The 17,225-nt window shown below is 42.0% G+C and overlaps 1 protein-coding gene across 2 annotated transcripts in view; it reads right to left on the bottom strand.

Moving 5' to 3' along the window:
- Window positions 1-6,949: 6,949 nt before the first annotated feature.
- SMG1 (SMG1 nonsense mediated mRNA decay associated PI3K related kinase) overlaps window positions 6,950-17,225 on the bottom strand; it is a 110,748-nt gene continuing 100,472 nt past the window's right edge. For both annotated transcript variants that reach the window (XM_073647650.1, XM_073647651.1), the window contains exons 58-63: window positions 15,788-16,015; window positions 15,486-15,697; window positions 12,540-12,646; window positions 11,800-11,979; window positions 11,260-11,366; window positions 6,950-9,344 (exon numbers count right to left, since the gene is read on the bottom strand). In XM_073647650.1, the coding sequence (XP_073503751.1) occupies window positions 9,267-9,344; window positions 11,260-11,366; window positions 11,800-11,979; window positions 12,540-12,646; window positions 15,486-15,697; window positions 15,788-16,015 (912 nt within the window). In that variant the 3' untranslated portion in view covers window positions 6,950-9,266. The remainder of the gene's footprint in view (window positions 9,345-11,259; window positions 11,367-11,799; window positions 11,980-12,539; window positions 12,647-15,485; window positions 15,698-15,787; window positions 16,016-17,225) is intronic.

The following is a 17,225-nucleotide window of genomic DNA, read 5'->3' as shown; positions in this document are numbered from 1 at the left end:
GGGAGGAGATTCCTCAGGAGAACATCCACCACCTCATCAGGAGCATGCCCAGGCATTGTAAGAAGGTCATACAGGTGCGTGGAGGCCACACACACAGTACTGCGCATCATTTCCTTGTCTTGAGGAATTTCCACTGAAGTTGGATCAATCTGTAATTTGATTTTCCACTTTGATTTTGAGTATCATTCCAAATCCAGACCTCCATGGGATATTAATTTTGATTTATACTGATCATGTTTACGTTTTATTGTTCTCAACGCATTCCACTATGTAATGAATAAAGATATGCCACTGGAATATTTCATTCAGTGATATCTAAGATGTGGAATTTTAGTGCTCCTTTTATTTTTTTGAGCAGTGTATTTACATCCTCCAGAGGCTCATATGGAGGTTTTCAGAGGGCATTTAGGACTAGGCTGAGATCACATGGAGGGATGGAGCTTTTAATCGTGGGTCTAAGTCTGTGGATAGCTTTCATGAATCTTCCAATCCAGGGATGATTAGCTAAATGATAGTAAAACAAAGTACTTAAGGCTGATATCTGAACCTTCAGTGTATTGGGTCTTAGCCCTATGTTAAATCCTGACTGTAGGAAGTCTAGGATCCTCGGGATGTGTGGATGGGAGAAATCAGATATGGATCCCCCATTCTGTGAACAGAACGTCTATAGCAGAAGTCACGGGTTTTGTACTTTTCTGGAGTGTAGCTACAACTGAAATCAGAAAGACCCTAGGATCTCAGGATCTGCCTTTCAGGATTGAGGCTGACAGATGAAGTACTTTCACATTGTGATGGTATACCAGACCCTGGAACAGAAGGTCGTGTCTTGATGGTAGGAGGATGGGGCTCTCTAGAGCTATCTGCCTTAGAAGGGAGAACCAACTTCTCCTGGGTCAGAATGGACCTATTAGAATTACTGTGGCATGATCTTCCGGAATCTCTCTCAGTACCCTCAGGATTAAGGGAAATGGAGGGAAGGCATATGCCAGGTCCATGTCCCAATTCTAGGACAAGCAGGATTGTCCCTTGAAGGAAAATAATTTTTCCATCTTCCTGGAGGCAAACAAATCTACCAGAGGGATACCCCAGCGCTCTGAGTTAATTGATGGAACAACTTCATGGTCAGGGGCCATCCTGATGGATGTATTCCTTTTGCTGCTGAGGAAATCCACAGCCTGATTCTGTTACCCCTTCATATGTACTGCTGAGAGGGCTAGAACTGTACTTTCTGCCCAGCGGAATATTTCCGAGGTGAAGAACTTAAGATGGGGATGCTTTGGACCCCCCTTGATGATGTAAGGAAATGGTAGTGATGTTGAGTGTCTGAGAAAATTCTGACACACCTGTCATGAAAGTTAGCCGCCATCTTAGGCATGATACATCATACCTGAAGATATTCCCTATTGTCATTTCAAAAAATCCCTCACACAGCTCCTACCATGGCACATTTCTCCAGCCCCTGGTAAATAGAGCAATTCGCCCCCCACCTCTGGAGATCAGTCTCCAGGAACTTCTTTGATATGGTAAATAGATGGGCCAGCTTTGTTGTGTCCAAGCAAGACAGAGTCAGCGAGACCCTAGGGGGTAATTAACACCTTGATGTCACTTGAAACCAGAAGCAAACCATTTGGGCAAGTCTGAAAACCTCTCCATTGTCTCAAGAAACCATGTGCTTTCTTTGTGGAAAATGGCCACCAAAAGCTACAGATATACTATCAATTCATAATCACACGATACAAGTTAGGGAACCCAAATAAAATGTATCATGTGGGGAAGGTGCCCGCAGACACAATCATGGGACTTATAAATCCATGAGTGGCCTGGAAAGCTAGATATTTAGAAGAACCATATACAAGGTCCCAGGGGAGGCATGTTTAGAGTCAATGGCTTCCCCAGAAGAGTAGGATCACGATGAGACCTCTGGTGATACGATGAGATCACCCCAGGGGAAAGTTATGGGTACTTTTCTCAAATGAAGCAAAAACTGGCATTGGTAGGGGGGCGGGACTTAGTAAACTGACATCACCAAGAGTGGGCTTGACAGGACTCTAGTATAGCCGACAGCCAGAAACCCCCTTCAGTTTTGACCCAGGAGATGATGTGAACAACTCCTAACGTGGGGTCCAGGTCTCCGAGTGGGAGGAGCACCTTTGCCACCTGCTACTGAGGCTTGGACGACTGCAACTAAGCTTGAACCTGTGGGATAGCAAAGCCTCCCTTGCACCACAAGAACGGTAACTGATTTATCGTTGTTATTCCTGTGTTTTGTATTTCTAATTGCTATATCTCTTATTCTGGCCAAATACCGTTGTATGGTTAATTGTATAGCCTTGTAATCTAGTGTATTCTTATAATCGATTAAATCATAAATTAATCGTGGGCTGTATCCTTTACTCTGCATATACAAATCCATTGGTCCGGAAACGCTTGGCTGAAACGCTACTGGGTTGGTTCCTGACCCGATACAAGTCTATTAACGGACCGGGCTTGTATCAAACGAGAACTGGTGGCAGCATACCATCTGGGGGATTTGAGGAAGGCTGGCAGTGACGGTCGGAGGTGTGGATATATTACTGGCGCAGCCAGGGAAATATATATACCGCCCTCACTGCAGAGGGCCTCAAATACCCAGTGGGCTAAAGGACGGCCTCTCCGGCTACCACTCACTCTAGGTGCAGTACCTTGACTGACCTGAGAGGCAAGGGGGCGCCAGAGAGTTGTGCCTGTATCATGGCGTCACGGATTGGTGACGTGTAAGGGACAACACACCACCGTGTTTTTCCCCGCTGGTAGCAGCTTCCTGGCACTACTTACTCTAGGTGCAGTACCTTGACTCACCTGAGAGGTAAGGGGGCGCCAGAGAGGCATTTCATCACAACACTGTTTTCTTAGAATGGGCCAACACCTTTGTAACATTTCCCACACAGCCCATAGCTCTCTGTAGTTCAAGGATCTGGGTCGAACTAATGCTGACCAAGTATCCAGAAAATATTAGCCATCTACGTGGGCTTCTCAACCACTGTGGTTTGCGTCGGTAGTGACCTTCACGTGTGGGGACAGAATCCATGGTTTACCTCTCTGAAGATTTATTTGGAGAGGTCCACCAATTCAGAGATTCCTTCACTTCTGTCAATAAACTTATTTTCTTGTCCAGACACCATGGCGATCCATCCCAGGAAGATAAAATCGCTTGTTGCAAGTCCCTTCTGTGGAATTGGCTCCACTGAACGTTTGATATACAAGATGTCATTAGACCTAGGACTTTCATTACCTCTCTGAGCGATATTCGTGCATTTTTTTTTTGAAGACACTGAATTTTTTGCTCTGATTTCCACCGGTTCCTGTTCTGGGAGAGATTAAGAACATTGGCTTGACCCCAAGAAAGATCTGTCTCTCTGGCCTGAGGTCTTATTTTCCCCAATTTATAATCAATCCAACCCAGGCTTTCTAACACAGATGATTGTAGCTAGATGGACCCTCAGTTGTTGTTAGGAGTCTTCTACTAGAAGAAAGTCGTCCAAATACGGAATAAAAACTTTCTTAGCAAGGCCATTACCTCTGCGACCAGCTTCGTAAAGATGCGAGGGGCAGAAGAAAGGCCAAATGGAAGCCGCTGGAACTGCTGGATTTCATTCTGTTCTTTCACTGCAAATCTCAGAAACTTCTGACATGAGGGACGAATGGCTGCATTGTAGTAAGCATTTTTCAGGTCCAGGGTACACATCACAGTATCTTTCCCTATTATGGGTACGATTGACCTTACGGATTCCATTTTGAATCTGTTGAACGATATCCAATAATTTAAAGGGGTTGTCCGGACCACATTGATAAGTCTGCAGTCACTCTGTGTGACTGCAGACTTATGAATCCCCCCAGCATACGCACTGTGGGGATTCGCCGTTTTTTTAACCCGGGACCGGAAGGTATGTATGAGTTATACATACTCCCGCCCAGAGGGCGCAACCTTGCTTCCATACACTTGCATGTAGTGAGGCCGCCACATCTAATGATGCGGCCAACCAGTGGGCGTGGCTGACTAGAGGGTGCGGACTCGCTTAATACAAGTGTATGGAGCGAGGCCACACCCACTAGACGGGCTCTGGACGGGCGTGTGTATAACACATACATGACCTCCGGTCCTTGGTCAGAAACCAGTGAATCCCCGCAGCGCACAGTGCATGCCCTGGGGAGATTCTTAAGTCTGCAGTCACACAGAGTGACTGCAGACTTATCGATTTGGACCAGACAACCCCTTTAATGTTTTTTGATTTATTATGGTCGCGCAAGTTGCTTCTGGGCTTCTTTACTGGGAACAGACTTGAATAGTGGCCCTGATACCATTCTGACTGCAGAATGAGCACCAGTACTCCCGAGCTCAATAAATCTTTTACTTCTTCTAGAAGTTTGACAGACTACTGGAGATTGTGCAGATGTTAATTGGAATCTTTCTGGAATCTGAGTGAACTCTGTTCTGTAACCCTTAGATATCGTATGAATGACACTGATTCTGGGAGCCTTCCTGCCAACATTTGAGGAAAAAACAAAACAAAAAAATTCTCCCCCTGCCCAATAACACCTCTGTTTTCAATGCCTTCCTGTGCTCAATCCTGGATTAATTAGTGAACCTCTTCCTCTACCATCCTTTGGGTAGCTGTATCTGCCGGTCTTCCCTTTCTACTCCTGTCTCTGATGAGAAAAGGTTCTACAAAGGAAGTTAACCTTTTTGGATTCTCTTCTGGAAATCCTCTTTCGTGTCCTTCTCCAGGATGTCATCTAGAACTAGGTCGAATACCTGAAGGCCAGAAAAGGGAATAAAACATAATATTCTTTGAATGGCTATCCCCTGACCATGTTTTAAGCCTTATAGCATGCCTTGCTGCTTTAGAAATTACATCATTCCTCACAGCGAACCGGATGGACTGCCAAAACATCTGCCATAAAGCCTGTTGCCATTTTCACTAAGGGCAGAGATTCAAATACATCCTCTCTTGGAGTTTTCTACCTCAAGTGGCTAATTCATCTATCCATAAGTACATTGATCTAGCGACCAAGGTGGGTGATATGATGGCTCTGATAATGATGGAAGGTCTCCCAGGCTCTCTTAAGTAGGTTGTCCAATTTCCTATCCATAGTATCTTTGAGGCTCTAGGAATCCTTAAATAGGACTGAGGATTTTTTTTTGCTGCTCTGGCCACTGGAATATCAATTTTTGGGACCTTTTCCCATATCTTGACATCTGGTTGAAATACTGTGGGATAACCAACCTTTTTCCCGCATCCTCCCATATCATTGCTCTGATGTGTTTACGAATTGGGGGCCCGAGAACCAGGAGGAATAGTGTTTTCCCAAACATCTCATCTTGGATTGACGTGGATTCATGCGTCTCCTCAATTTTCATTGTGCTTTTTACTGCTTGCAGAAGCGCATCTGTATTCTCTGATGAGAAATCATTTTTCTTCTCAGGTAATAAAAGGGCAACACTTTTGCCCTCATCCATCTCATAGTAAGAGTGGCATGATAACTCCCCTTCTTCTAAGCTTGAATCCATGTCCCATCTAGGTCTCTTATGACGAGGAGTAGACTGGGGAGATAGAGGAGAGACCAGACCAGATACAATGTTTTGGACTTCCTTAGTGAAGCATTGTCCTCATATCGGCCATGAAGGAGGTTCGTTCCCTCCTTAACCATCTTGGAAATCCACACTGAACATAGCTGTTTGCTGTATGCTTCTGGCAATTTAATGCTACATGTGGCACATCTCAACCTTCTTAGTATCTGAAGTAGTTTTTTAAAGGATCTCCTTATCCTATGAAAAACAATAAAATACAATATAGCCATCTGAGGGAATAAGAAAGGTGACCTCTGTCCCCTGACTTCAATCACTTGACCAAAGGATTGCTCTACAGGATTTTCAGAACAGCTAGGATTTTGCCCCTTCATTTCTAGCAAAAGCTGCACTAGTAAGGTCAGCCACAGGATCCAAAATACATAGATAGATCTCACCTGGCTTACATCATCTGACTCGTCAGAACTGGATTGATCAATTTCCTGCCCATATCCGATTAGAGCCATCTCCACCCAATAGTGATCTGGCTTCTGTTGTGGTCCATGCTGGAACTTACACCAGCAGATTTCAGCGTCTGCCCCCCGAAATCAGAAGTGCGCTCCACCCTGGAACGCATGCCAGGCACAAGAGGCCTTTGGCGCTGCTCCCGGAAATGTAGGTCATTCTGGGATATATGCTGGGCGAGTCATACTGTACCCTCCTCATCCGCATGTGCTGGCAGGAAGCCAAGAGCCCTACACAGAGGGAAGCGGCTGCATCGGGAACCCATGGCTCAACTGGGAAGGCTGAGGGACCTCTACCAAGAGACGTGTTGGCCACGGACCCTGCGACAGGAGCAAAAGGATGAACCCCTCCGATCCGAAGTCTACGCACATATAGCGCACCTCTCGTGTGTCTGACCCTTATAGGGACAGGAAAAACAATGGTGGGAGGCCCTATCAAGGATAAGAAGAGCTACCTTCTGGTGGTGCTGTCAGTTGGGACGTCCTGGAAAACCTCACCAGCTCCAGACATATGTCTGCCCTGTAGTGACACTAAGCGAAACTGAATAGCTTGGCTGTTAATAGGAGGGTGTAGCCTGCTGGGGAAGAGCCGACATTTTTCTTAATTATAATGCTTATTCTCAGTCTCCTGGTGGCAGCAGCGTACACCCATGGCCTTTTGGGTCCCCCAATGAAACGACCAAGAAAACCTGAACAATAAGTCATTTTCTGATAACACATTCTGTCTAAGACAACCATATCTTGCTGAATAAGAATCACATAAGATAGAGTAATTAATATCATAGTATTTTTTTTTTTGCAGTGTTCACAATTGCTAATTGAGAAACTCAAAACGTGAGACCATTGAGAATCCGCAGACACCAAACCATTGTAGTCCATGTAAGTGAAGCAAAGCATTTATTTTATTTCAGGACTGAACGCCATCCAAGTTATCAAAAAACAAATACGGTTTAATAGGAAGTATGCCATTTTATTTAAACAATTAAGATTTTTGATTCTTCACAGACCTCTGTATCTTAAAGCAGAAAATGTAATATTACAGGTGTCCATGAAGTGCATTAAATGTTAACATTTCTCGTTAAATTATATGTAATGCAGTCTTTCCTCACTTTATATCTTACATGGATTCCTGTTAACAGTAAAAAGTGGTCAAAAAAAAAAAAAGTTGCACGTTCACATAGAATTCTGGCACACAAAGTCTTACCATCACCTTCGTAGTAATGTCTGCTGGTATACAATAAAGGCATGCATATCTCAGCATTGATATACTTTTACCTGGCCAATCGGAATAAAAATGGCTGCCATTCCGACAGGTATGATAACCGCAAACATTACAATTTTTTTTTTTTTTTTTACTTGACTTCTGTTAATACTTTAGATTTAGGGAGGGGAGGAAAAAAATATGAAGATTCTCAAACAGATCTCGTCAGAGCGGGCGGAAAAAATGCATCTTGTCACCATGTGCTGCAGTTCTCCCTGGCGGGGAAGGATATATGGTAAAGCATATGACATGCTCAATTGCTGGTAACGTGGTGAACTGTATCATGGCAGCTGCTGGTTGGATTAAGATTTTGCTCAAAAAAAAAAAAAAAAAAAAAGGCAGAACATGTGCTCAAAGTCATATCTAGGGTCATCAGATTGCAGATCATTCGGCTCTCGCATCAGTCGACAAATCACAGACATATACACGGGAATATGATGGCGATTCAAATTCTATTTTGTACGTGGGAAAAAAAAAATCAGGTTTATGAAACTAAATAGAAAGAAGAATGAAAAAAAATAATCTAGAAAGTTACATTTTTTAAAATCATTTATCAAGATTTATAATAAATCTGTACAAACTACAACATAACTAGCTAACTGAAGGATAGTACAGTTCATGTGTGTTTGGACTGGTCAGAAAAAAATTGCTTTTTCCTACAAAACTTCCCAAGAGGTGAAAGCAGGGTAAAAAAAAAAATAATTAGAAAGCTGAAATTTTTATAGTTCTTAACTGAATGTCGTGCAGTTTAGGAAAACCTGTGTTTTTGCTTTTCCATATGATCAAAAAAAAAAAACGTGCACAAGTTGGAGCTTATTAATTGAACGAGCGTCACTCCAATTTGCCAAGAAATCTCAAATCATACCAAGGAAAAAAAAAAATCCTTTTTTATTAAAATTGTGAATTATCCACCACTGCAATCTACCTCCACCAGAACAACACTTTATTGTATGGCCGTCAGCAATAATGCACAAGAAAACTAAAAGGAAAAAAAAAATAATAAATGAAGACGTAAAACTAAAAGATGACGAGGGCTGGGAAAATACTAGAACAGGAACAGGTTTATGATGGAAGAACCAGCTGTGGTTCCAAAATACACAGTGCTGATCCCAGTCAGGAAACTGGATGAGGGTAACACTAGTCATACCCATAGGGAATCATCTATAGGAATTGTTTCCAAAGCTCCAAGTTTTTGATTTTTTTCTCGAATATCCCAACTAGCAAACATACATACTGTAAAGCTGACTACTGTGTGAGAAGTACAAGAGTTGAAAATAAACAAGTCTTCCTAAACTACGAGAATTTAGGGGAAGAAAAGAATGGAGAACAAGGTTTTTTCTTCTTGGCAGAAGTCCACCTAACTTCACAATTCTGTTCTTTGGCTGCTTCTTTTCAGCTAGGTTTTTTTTTTGTATTATTAAAGGCCATGCTTCATCTCCTAGCCTCTTCTGTGCTAAACTGGTCAAATACAACCAGCAGTGTAACCCAAGAAAACGGACAGCATCTTCTTCACGGCAAATCCTTGATGGCCCCAGTTTTCCCCCCTTTACGAACAGGGTTTAGCATTTCCTCAATTGTTGACAGGGTCACATGGAAGAGTTCGAGATCACCATGCTTGTCTGGAGGAGACCCAATTTCTTTCTGCAGCCGTTTGTCAGACATATTTGTCAGATCTTCCATAGCAGAAAGACAATCACGTTAACCAGACGGTGAGCGTTATACTCTGTGCCCTGGGGACTGCTGACCATTGATGTTTAACATTTCTCTGGGTGCAGCGTTCCTGTGGGATTCCTTTTCCCACTGCACCAGGATTTCCTAGATTAAGCCCCCAGTATACATCGCCACCGGCCTTGGCGCGGCTGTGGATGCCTGAGACTTGATTGATTCTGGTGGATTTCGGACTGAGCTGAACCAGGCGTGTTTGCAGTCTTCTCTCTCACACCCAAGCTGTCCAACCTTCATACAGCTGCGCCAGGTTATCTAGGTTTGTTGCCTCCTTAATCACAAAGTCCACCTAAAAGTAAAAAAATACAAATTGTTAAAAATAAATAATCCATGACATATCTCAAATAATCTACTAGAAAACGTGTACGTATGTAAATATACATGTAAACAGCAGAACCTTGTGTCTCCTCCTTCCCTAGACAAAAGAGCAGCACCGTACTGCATTCACATGGTAAAAAAAAACCTGACGCTTTTCTGGCGTGTTGCTATGACTAAGAGCTGCAAGATGCCAGAAACCCGTCAGGATTTTTTTACTAGGTGAATGCAACTATCAATGGTTTAAAGGAGGATGTTCTCCAGCACCAAAGCAAGTTACAACTTAACCTTTAATCATACAGGATAAAAAAATTAGCAGAATGTGCACAAATTAAAAAACACAATTATGCTTATGTGTTTTGGGTAGAAAAACCCTTAAATCACAGCTATTAAATGTTTTTCTATCTGAAAACATAAGCATTGTTTTTTTTTTTAATATGTGCATATTCTGCAATTTTTTTTATCCCATATGATTTAAACACCACTCCCATCTTTTTTTTTCTAATATGTCAGGGCTGGAGTGGTGCCACTAACGTAAGATCCCCTACTTTAGTCTTATACAAGCAGTCTTCAGCTCTTCCCGGCACCGCTCTGGTCCAATGTTACCATCTTGTGATCGTAAATACTGACTGACCGGAAGTCAGAGGTAACGTGCTGCGAGGGGCGCGTATCATTCCATGCTCGCATTGGCGTGCCCGTGACCTGATTGCAGGGCACCAATAGGCTATCATGTGAGTGTGGGGGGTCTGTTATCACGATTCTCCTGTGAAAGCTGGACCGTGGCCGGCATTCATAGGAGCTCGTGATTACCGCTATGTATAGTGCAAGTGATCAGATGATCGCAGCTTCAAAGTACCCTAAAGGGACTATTAAATACAATAAAAAAAGAAAAAAGTTTAGATATATGAAAAAAAAAAAAAAACCACAAAGTTGAAATAATCATCCTTTTGCCCCATTGAAAACAAAAAAAAATAAAATACACATTTCATATCATTGCATTCAGAAATGTCAGATCAAAATATAAAATTAATCCGATAAACAGTGCAACGAAAAAAATAAATTCAAAACGCCAGAAATACGTTTTTTTCGGCTGCCGCAACATTGCAATAGAATGCAATAAGAGGCAAAAACAAAAATATGGAAAATGGGGTGAAAGGGTTAAAGGCAAAGTTTTAACTACATTCCTTTGATGCTGGAGAACATCCCTTTTGGACCATTGAGAGCTATTTGACATGGAAGCCAAACATTATTTATATATATATATATATATATATATATATATATATATATATATATATATATATATATATATATATATTTATAATGCAAATACTATGCTCATTTTAAAACAGCACCCATTTATCCTTAGACCGGTATCTTGTCTACTATTTTAGCCATTAGGACTGCAGACATATAAAATCAAAGGTTAGGGTTTACCATCTGTATGGATCAGGTGCAGGTGGACACCGAAGCTGAGCATGGCCCATACACTGTGGGTTCCAGCTGTGTTATACAGCCAGCACCTATATAATTACATAGGTTTGGTATCGCTGTAAACGTACTGACCTGGAGAATCGTGCTGCCAGCCGATTTTTATCATACAATGGACAAGACAGGAGAAAATGAACACAAACCCAAAAAAAAACTATGATGTAATTGAGTTTTTCATTATTTCACACAAGTTGGAATTTTATTCTCGTTTTTCAGTACGTTATATAGTAAAGTGAATGATATCATTCAAAACTGGAAATAATCAAAAATGAAGCCCCCACATGGCTATGTTGACCGAAATATAAAAATGTATGGGGGAAAGAAAAAACTAAAATCAAAAAAAATCACTCGACCAATGTAAGGTTAAAATGTTGACATCATATTTTTTCTTAAAGTACCTGCTCTGCCACAGACATCCTCCTGTTCGGATCCACATCTCTCCCCTCCAGCTTGGCTTTCACACGCTTCCAGACGCTGACTGCATAAGAGTTTCGCTCTTGCACAGCTAAAAGAGAAGAAGGGGGAGTCTACAGTCAGAGGGATTTCTTTATAGGGTGCCATACGGTGCAGAAAGACACAATGAGCTGGATAATTACTAATTCATAATGAGGGTGAACATGAAGATGGATGGTAAACTGAATGGTGCACAAATAATCTGAAAGCAACATGAATCTTTGAGCCCTTTAAGAAGTTTGGGAACATTCTAACTGATCGCTAAGTTACAATACAGCGGCAAAGCAACTTGATTTGGCTTCCTTGATTGTCGCTTCTAGCCACTTAGTGTATTATAGGCTTTGCTCTTTTTCTGTACACCAGATACATCCATAAAATAAGAATGTCTACTTTCTATCACTCTAATATAACAAAATAAAAAAAAAGTAAAATCTCCTACTAATAAAAAAGTAACTCTGTTAGTATGGGAAGCCCAGGGCAAGTACCTTTGCCAGTTTTGGGATCCCGCACTGCCTTTTTAGGACTCGAGACTGCACACTTGACAGGTCCGGGAACAGTGCTGGGCGGGGTATCTGCGGATGGGGCCAAGTTTTTCTGAATTGGCTTTTTGGCATTCTGAGACATGCCCTCCGGCTGGGTCTTCTGGAGATTGTTGCTACGCACGGCTGTGAGATTTTAATAGGTATGGAATAAAAAGGCAAAAAACATTAGGAAATAGAAACTTACACACTGCTCCATGTCAAACACAATAAATATACGCATGTGCCTTTCCCTTTTCTTATCAAGTCATATGCATAACACTAACTAAAACCAAACAGCGCAATAGCATTAAAAAGTATTCCCATCTCCAAGATCCTCTCCCAATATGTAATCGATGTAATAATAATATTAGCAAATACCTCCAATTAGAAATGTAGTATAGTTCTTCTGATTTGCCCATGTGCAGGGCATTGCAGTTGCTTAGGTGTCCATGGTTACGACCAATAGCAGCTAGCTGTCACTATATGAGTGGTCGTAACCATGGATACCTATAAGCTACTGCAATGCCCTGCACACGTGTGAATGAGAAGAACTATACTACATTTATAATTGAAGGGTTTTGCTCATATTATTACACCTACTACATCTTGGAATAGGATCTTGGACATGGGAATACCCCTTTAAATAAAAAATAAAATAGAATCAAATGAAAAGAAACGCTATTGGAAGTAGTTGATGAAATCACCTGCAGCGAAGCTGGGCAGATACGTTGCTGTGGAGATCGGGCTGGTACATTCATTTGTTGAATCCGTTACCAAAGGCGATGCAAACCCCACCAAGTTGTCGTAGATGCTGGGGAGGAAAAAAAGTGTAGGGTACATCAATGTTAATCCAAAAACACAGTTCATTGGGGGACGCAGGCATCTTGGGTATGGGCTGCTGATATTTGCATGCTGACGTTTAGCACGTGTTTGCTTCTATCAACCATACCCCTCTTACAGACAGAGCTAAACCAGTATGGACTTAGGAGTAGGAACAACAGGGGAAAAAAAAACAAAAAACCTACATTCTAGAGGGAAAGAACCTTCAAGTCATGTCCCATGAGCAGATGAACCAAACAAGACATACTGAACTACGGGCCAGGTTTATTATCGCATTTGTACCATTTTATTTTTTAATCTCGTTTTCCGCATCTTTTTCATTTCTCTACTTGACAGCCTGAGACACAATGTGCCAGAAAGTGATAATTGTATGCTCACTGTACAAGATAGAGAGCGGCATGCCAGTGTAAGGAGACTTATAGGCCATGCAATGCTCCTCTGGGAAATTATATATTCAAATTGCCTCTTCAAGAGAGGAAGAGGGCTAGAACTCTAGTCCCTCCAATTGGAAGTAGCAATTTTAAGAGTCAATATGGACCGTTTAAACGAGCCTTGGTACATGACTTAGGATAGCCAAACCAGACTCGCTTTGCACTGACGAGGGGCAACACCCCTAAACGTGTCTGCAAATGAAGAGATCTATTTGGGCTGTATGAGTAGGATTTGACTGGGGTCTAGGGGGTACCGTTTATCCTTGTGGAGAGTGATATGCTTGGCATTACATCTGCAGGCAAATAGCATTTCTTGAGGTGAAAGGTTCCTTTTAAAAATGCAGGTAAAGTGGGGACTAAATTCTCCAATAAGGGAACACAAATGGGAGGTTTAGGGCACTACTACAAGGACGACACCTGCAGGAAGGAGCCACCAAGAGCTAGACCTGCCTTGGTCAACTAAGTGCTGATGGGAACAGGTAAGAGCGGAGAGGACCAGATTTCATGAGAGGGTGGTGCACATGGAGGCCACATAGGAGAGGGAGCGAGGTGCAGGACTGAAGCACTGCTGGCAATTGGTAATCGGCCAAAGGGACAGCTCCCAAGAAGAAATCTATGAAGAGGCTGTAGGAAGAGCGATAAGACGCATGCCAAGTTGCTAAACGTTGTGGAAGTTAGAAATGACCGCCCCATGCCCAGAAAGCCAGAAGAAGGGATACCAGCCCTGCGAAGGGTCTAGCTGTAGACAAGAGCCCAAGAAATCTCTGGGGACTTACCAGGAGAATATAATTTATTGAGATTGGGAGGAAGAGGAGGAGGGTTTCAATTTGATATTATTCTCTCCCTTTAGTATAACTCTCTGGTGACAGTGGTTTCAGTAGAGTTGATGCAGTTTACCCTTCTCAGAAAGGGGAATAACAGGGAGACAGCGTTGTCCCTAATTTGCATATGGAGGACGAGTGTGAAAAATATAAATGATAAAAACAGAATCCTGCAGAACAGCAGAAGTATCTGCCTTCTACATACAATCTTTCCGCAAAAGGATATTGTATTTAAAGGGAATCTGTCAGCAGGTTTCTGGTACCTTATCTGAGAGCAGCAAAACGTAGGGCTAGAGAGACTGATTCCAACGTTGTATCACTTAGATTACTATGTGCAGTCGTTCTGACAAAATCAGAGTATTTACATTTAGCAATGCAGCAGAGCTGGGGAAGCAAACCCCGCCCACACCAGGCACTGTATATACAATGGCTATGGACAGTGAGCTGCTTATCACAGAAATGGGCGGAGTTTTTTCTTTTACAAATATTCCAAATTTATTTTCATCACTCAAATAGAAGAAAAAAAAATCCATGGACATAATAAGACTGACGTAAACAATTCATGCTTGCTGGTCATATTTACTGCACAATGAGCAGAGTAAAAGTAAAATCCCCCAAAAAAGAATGGCAAAACTAAAAATTTTCCATCACTTCTTCACACTTTGCATTCAGTGCACTACAGTGGCTTGCGAAAGTATTCACCCTCCACCTCACCTTGGCATTTTTTGTGTTTTGCTATTTCACGTTTTTTTTTGAGGGGTTTGCATCAGTTCATGTACAGTACATGTCTACAACGGTGAACATTTTGTTTTCTTTTTAATGTGAAGCAAACAAAATATTAGATTAAATAACTGAAAGCTTCAGTGTGCATAACTATTCAGCCCCCTAAAGTCAGTACTTTGTAGAGCCTCCTTTTCCAGCAATTTCAGTTGCAAGTCACTTTGGATAAGTCTATGAGCTTTCCACTGGGATTTTTGCCCATTCCTCAAGGCAAAACTGCTCCAGCTCCTTCAAGTTAGATGGTTTCCTCTGGTGAACAGCAATCGTCAAGTCTGACCACAGATTCTCAATTGGATTAAGGTCTGGGCTTTGACTAGGGCACTCCAAAACATTCACACGTTTCCCCTTAAAACACTCGAGTGTTGCTTTAGCAGTATGTATGGTAATGTAACATAATAGGAAAAAAGATAAGGCTGGGGAAGGGGTAGGGTGTTTGAATACTTTTGCAAGCCACGGTATATGGTAAAATGAATGGCGTCATTCAAAACTAAAACTCATCCTGCAAAAAACAAGCCATGACATGTCTATGTTGATGGAAAAATGAAAAAAAAATTATGGCTCTTGAAAAGGTGGCAAGGAAAAAACAAGAGCGCAAAAAAGAAAAAAAATCCCTTATCCTAAAAGGGCTAAAACTGGTTTAGGTTAGAGCCCGTAAAAAGGGTGTGGTAGATGGAGTGAACACTTTCCTTACCTAGAGTCAGCAGCCTGTACCCAAGGTGCCAGTGTTCCCCCTGTGACAAACGAGAACTCTCGATTTTCATAAAAGTGCGGCTCTTACCCCTTGCTTTGCGTCTTAAGCTCCTTTAGCGTCGGAGTGATGTCCTGCAGCATTTCTATATGTTCCTGGGTGCGTACCTGGCCCAGAGCCTGCACTATAGTGAACAAGACAGTCTGGATGTTATCCTGCCAGGACTTGTACTCGCACAAAAACTGTCTCACACTGTTCTCATAGGGCACATCTTCACCATCGGCCATGGCCGCTTCTTCATCCTAGAAGTCAAATTGTTGCAGTCGCATTTACCAATAAGGAAACTGCATTAACATAATAGTGAGTTGCAGGGTTAGTATTCCTTATTTTACCTTTGCCATGGCTTTTAATAGGTGTTTAACGTCTCCTAACTGCCTGTTGTGACCGGTGAGCACAGTCTTGATGCAATCCACCAGATTTTGGATGGTTTCACACACGGTTTCCACCGTCTGCTCCTTCTCGCTCTGCAGATTTCTCTGATTTGACATTTCATGGCTCAGCTGCTTGTGGGCAGAAACCAGCCACTCCGGGCTTCCAATAGAGCCGTCATTGGAGCCTCCCTGCAAAGAAGAAGACTTTAGATAATGGATGTCTAAGTGAAAAGGTTTTTAACATTTAACCCCTTCACCCCCAAAGGTGGTTTGCACGTTAATGACCAGGCCAATTTTTACAATTCTGACCACTGTCACTTTATGAAGTAATATCTCTGGAACGCTTCAACGGATCCCCCTGATTCTGAGATGGAAAAATCGGAAATTTGGCGAAATTTTAAAAATTTTGAATTTTCATGCCCTTAAATCAGAGCGATATGTCACACAAAATAGCTAATAAATAACATTTCCACACATCTACTTTACATCAGCACAATTTTGAAACCAACATTTTTTTTGTTAGGAATTTATAAGGGTTAAAAGCAGACTAGCGAATTCTCATTTTTCCAACAAAATTTACAAAAATATTTTTAAGGGACAACATCACATTTGAAGTCACTTTGAGGGGCCTTTATGACAGAAAATACCCAAAAGTGACACCATTCTAAAAACTGCACCCCTCAAGGTGCTCAAAACCACATTCAAGAACTTTATTAACCCTTCAGGTGCTTCACAGGAATTTTTGGAATGTGGAAGAAAAAAATGAACATTTAACTTTTTTCACAAAAACGTTACTTTGGACCCAAATTTTTTTATTTTCACAGGGTAACAGGAAAAAATGGACCCCAAAATTTGTTGTGCAATTTCTCCTAACCATGTCAATAAGACCCCATATGTGAGGGAAAACCACTATTTGGGCAACGGCAGGGTTCGGAAGGGAAGGAGCGCCATTTGACTTTTTGAATGTAAAATTAGCTTGAATAATTAGCGGACGCCATGTCGCATTTGGAGCGCTCCTGATGCGCCTAAACAGTGGAAACCCCCACAACTGACTCCATTTTGGAAACTAGACCCCTCAAGGATTTTATCAAGGGGTATAGTGAACATTTTGAACCCAGAGGTACGACACAGAATTTGATAACATTAGGTCATCATATTGAATAAGTTGTCATTAGTCTTGAGCACAAGTGCTCGCTACTTGAGTTTGCATCGGGTACTCAGGTATGCACCATGTATCACGGTGCTCCAGTGACATGTTAGAGTCCCCGCCCGCATGTTTCACGGTTGTTAGACACCCCAAAAATAAACATGCGTGGATCACTCGTGCATGGCAGGCAATCCCTGTGAGTTTTTTTTTGGCCGCGAAGCATATGGGGCAGAGAATCGAGCATGTCACTCG

Source organism: Phyllobates terribilis, unplaced genomic scaffold (assembly GCF_046119375.1).
Source record: "Phyllobates terribilis strain yellow unplaced genomic scaffold, ASM4611937v1 Scaffold_9__5_contigs__length_417890890, whole genome shotgun sequence".
NCBI classification, from domain to species: domain Eukaryota; kingdom Metazoa; phylum Chordata; class Amphibia; order Anura; family Dendrobatidae; genus Phyllobates; species Phyllobates terribilis.
Note: the sequence above shows the minus strand (reverse complement) of the source record. Positions and strands in the feature narration are given on the sequence as shown.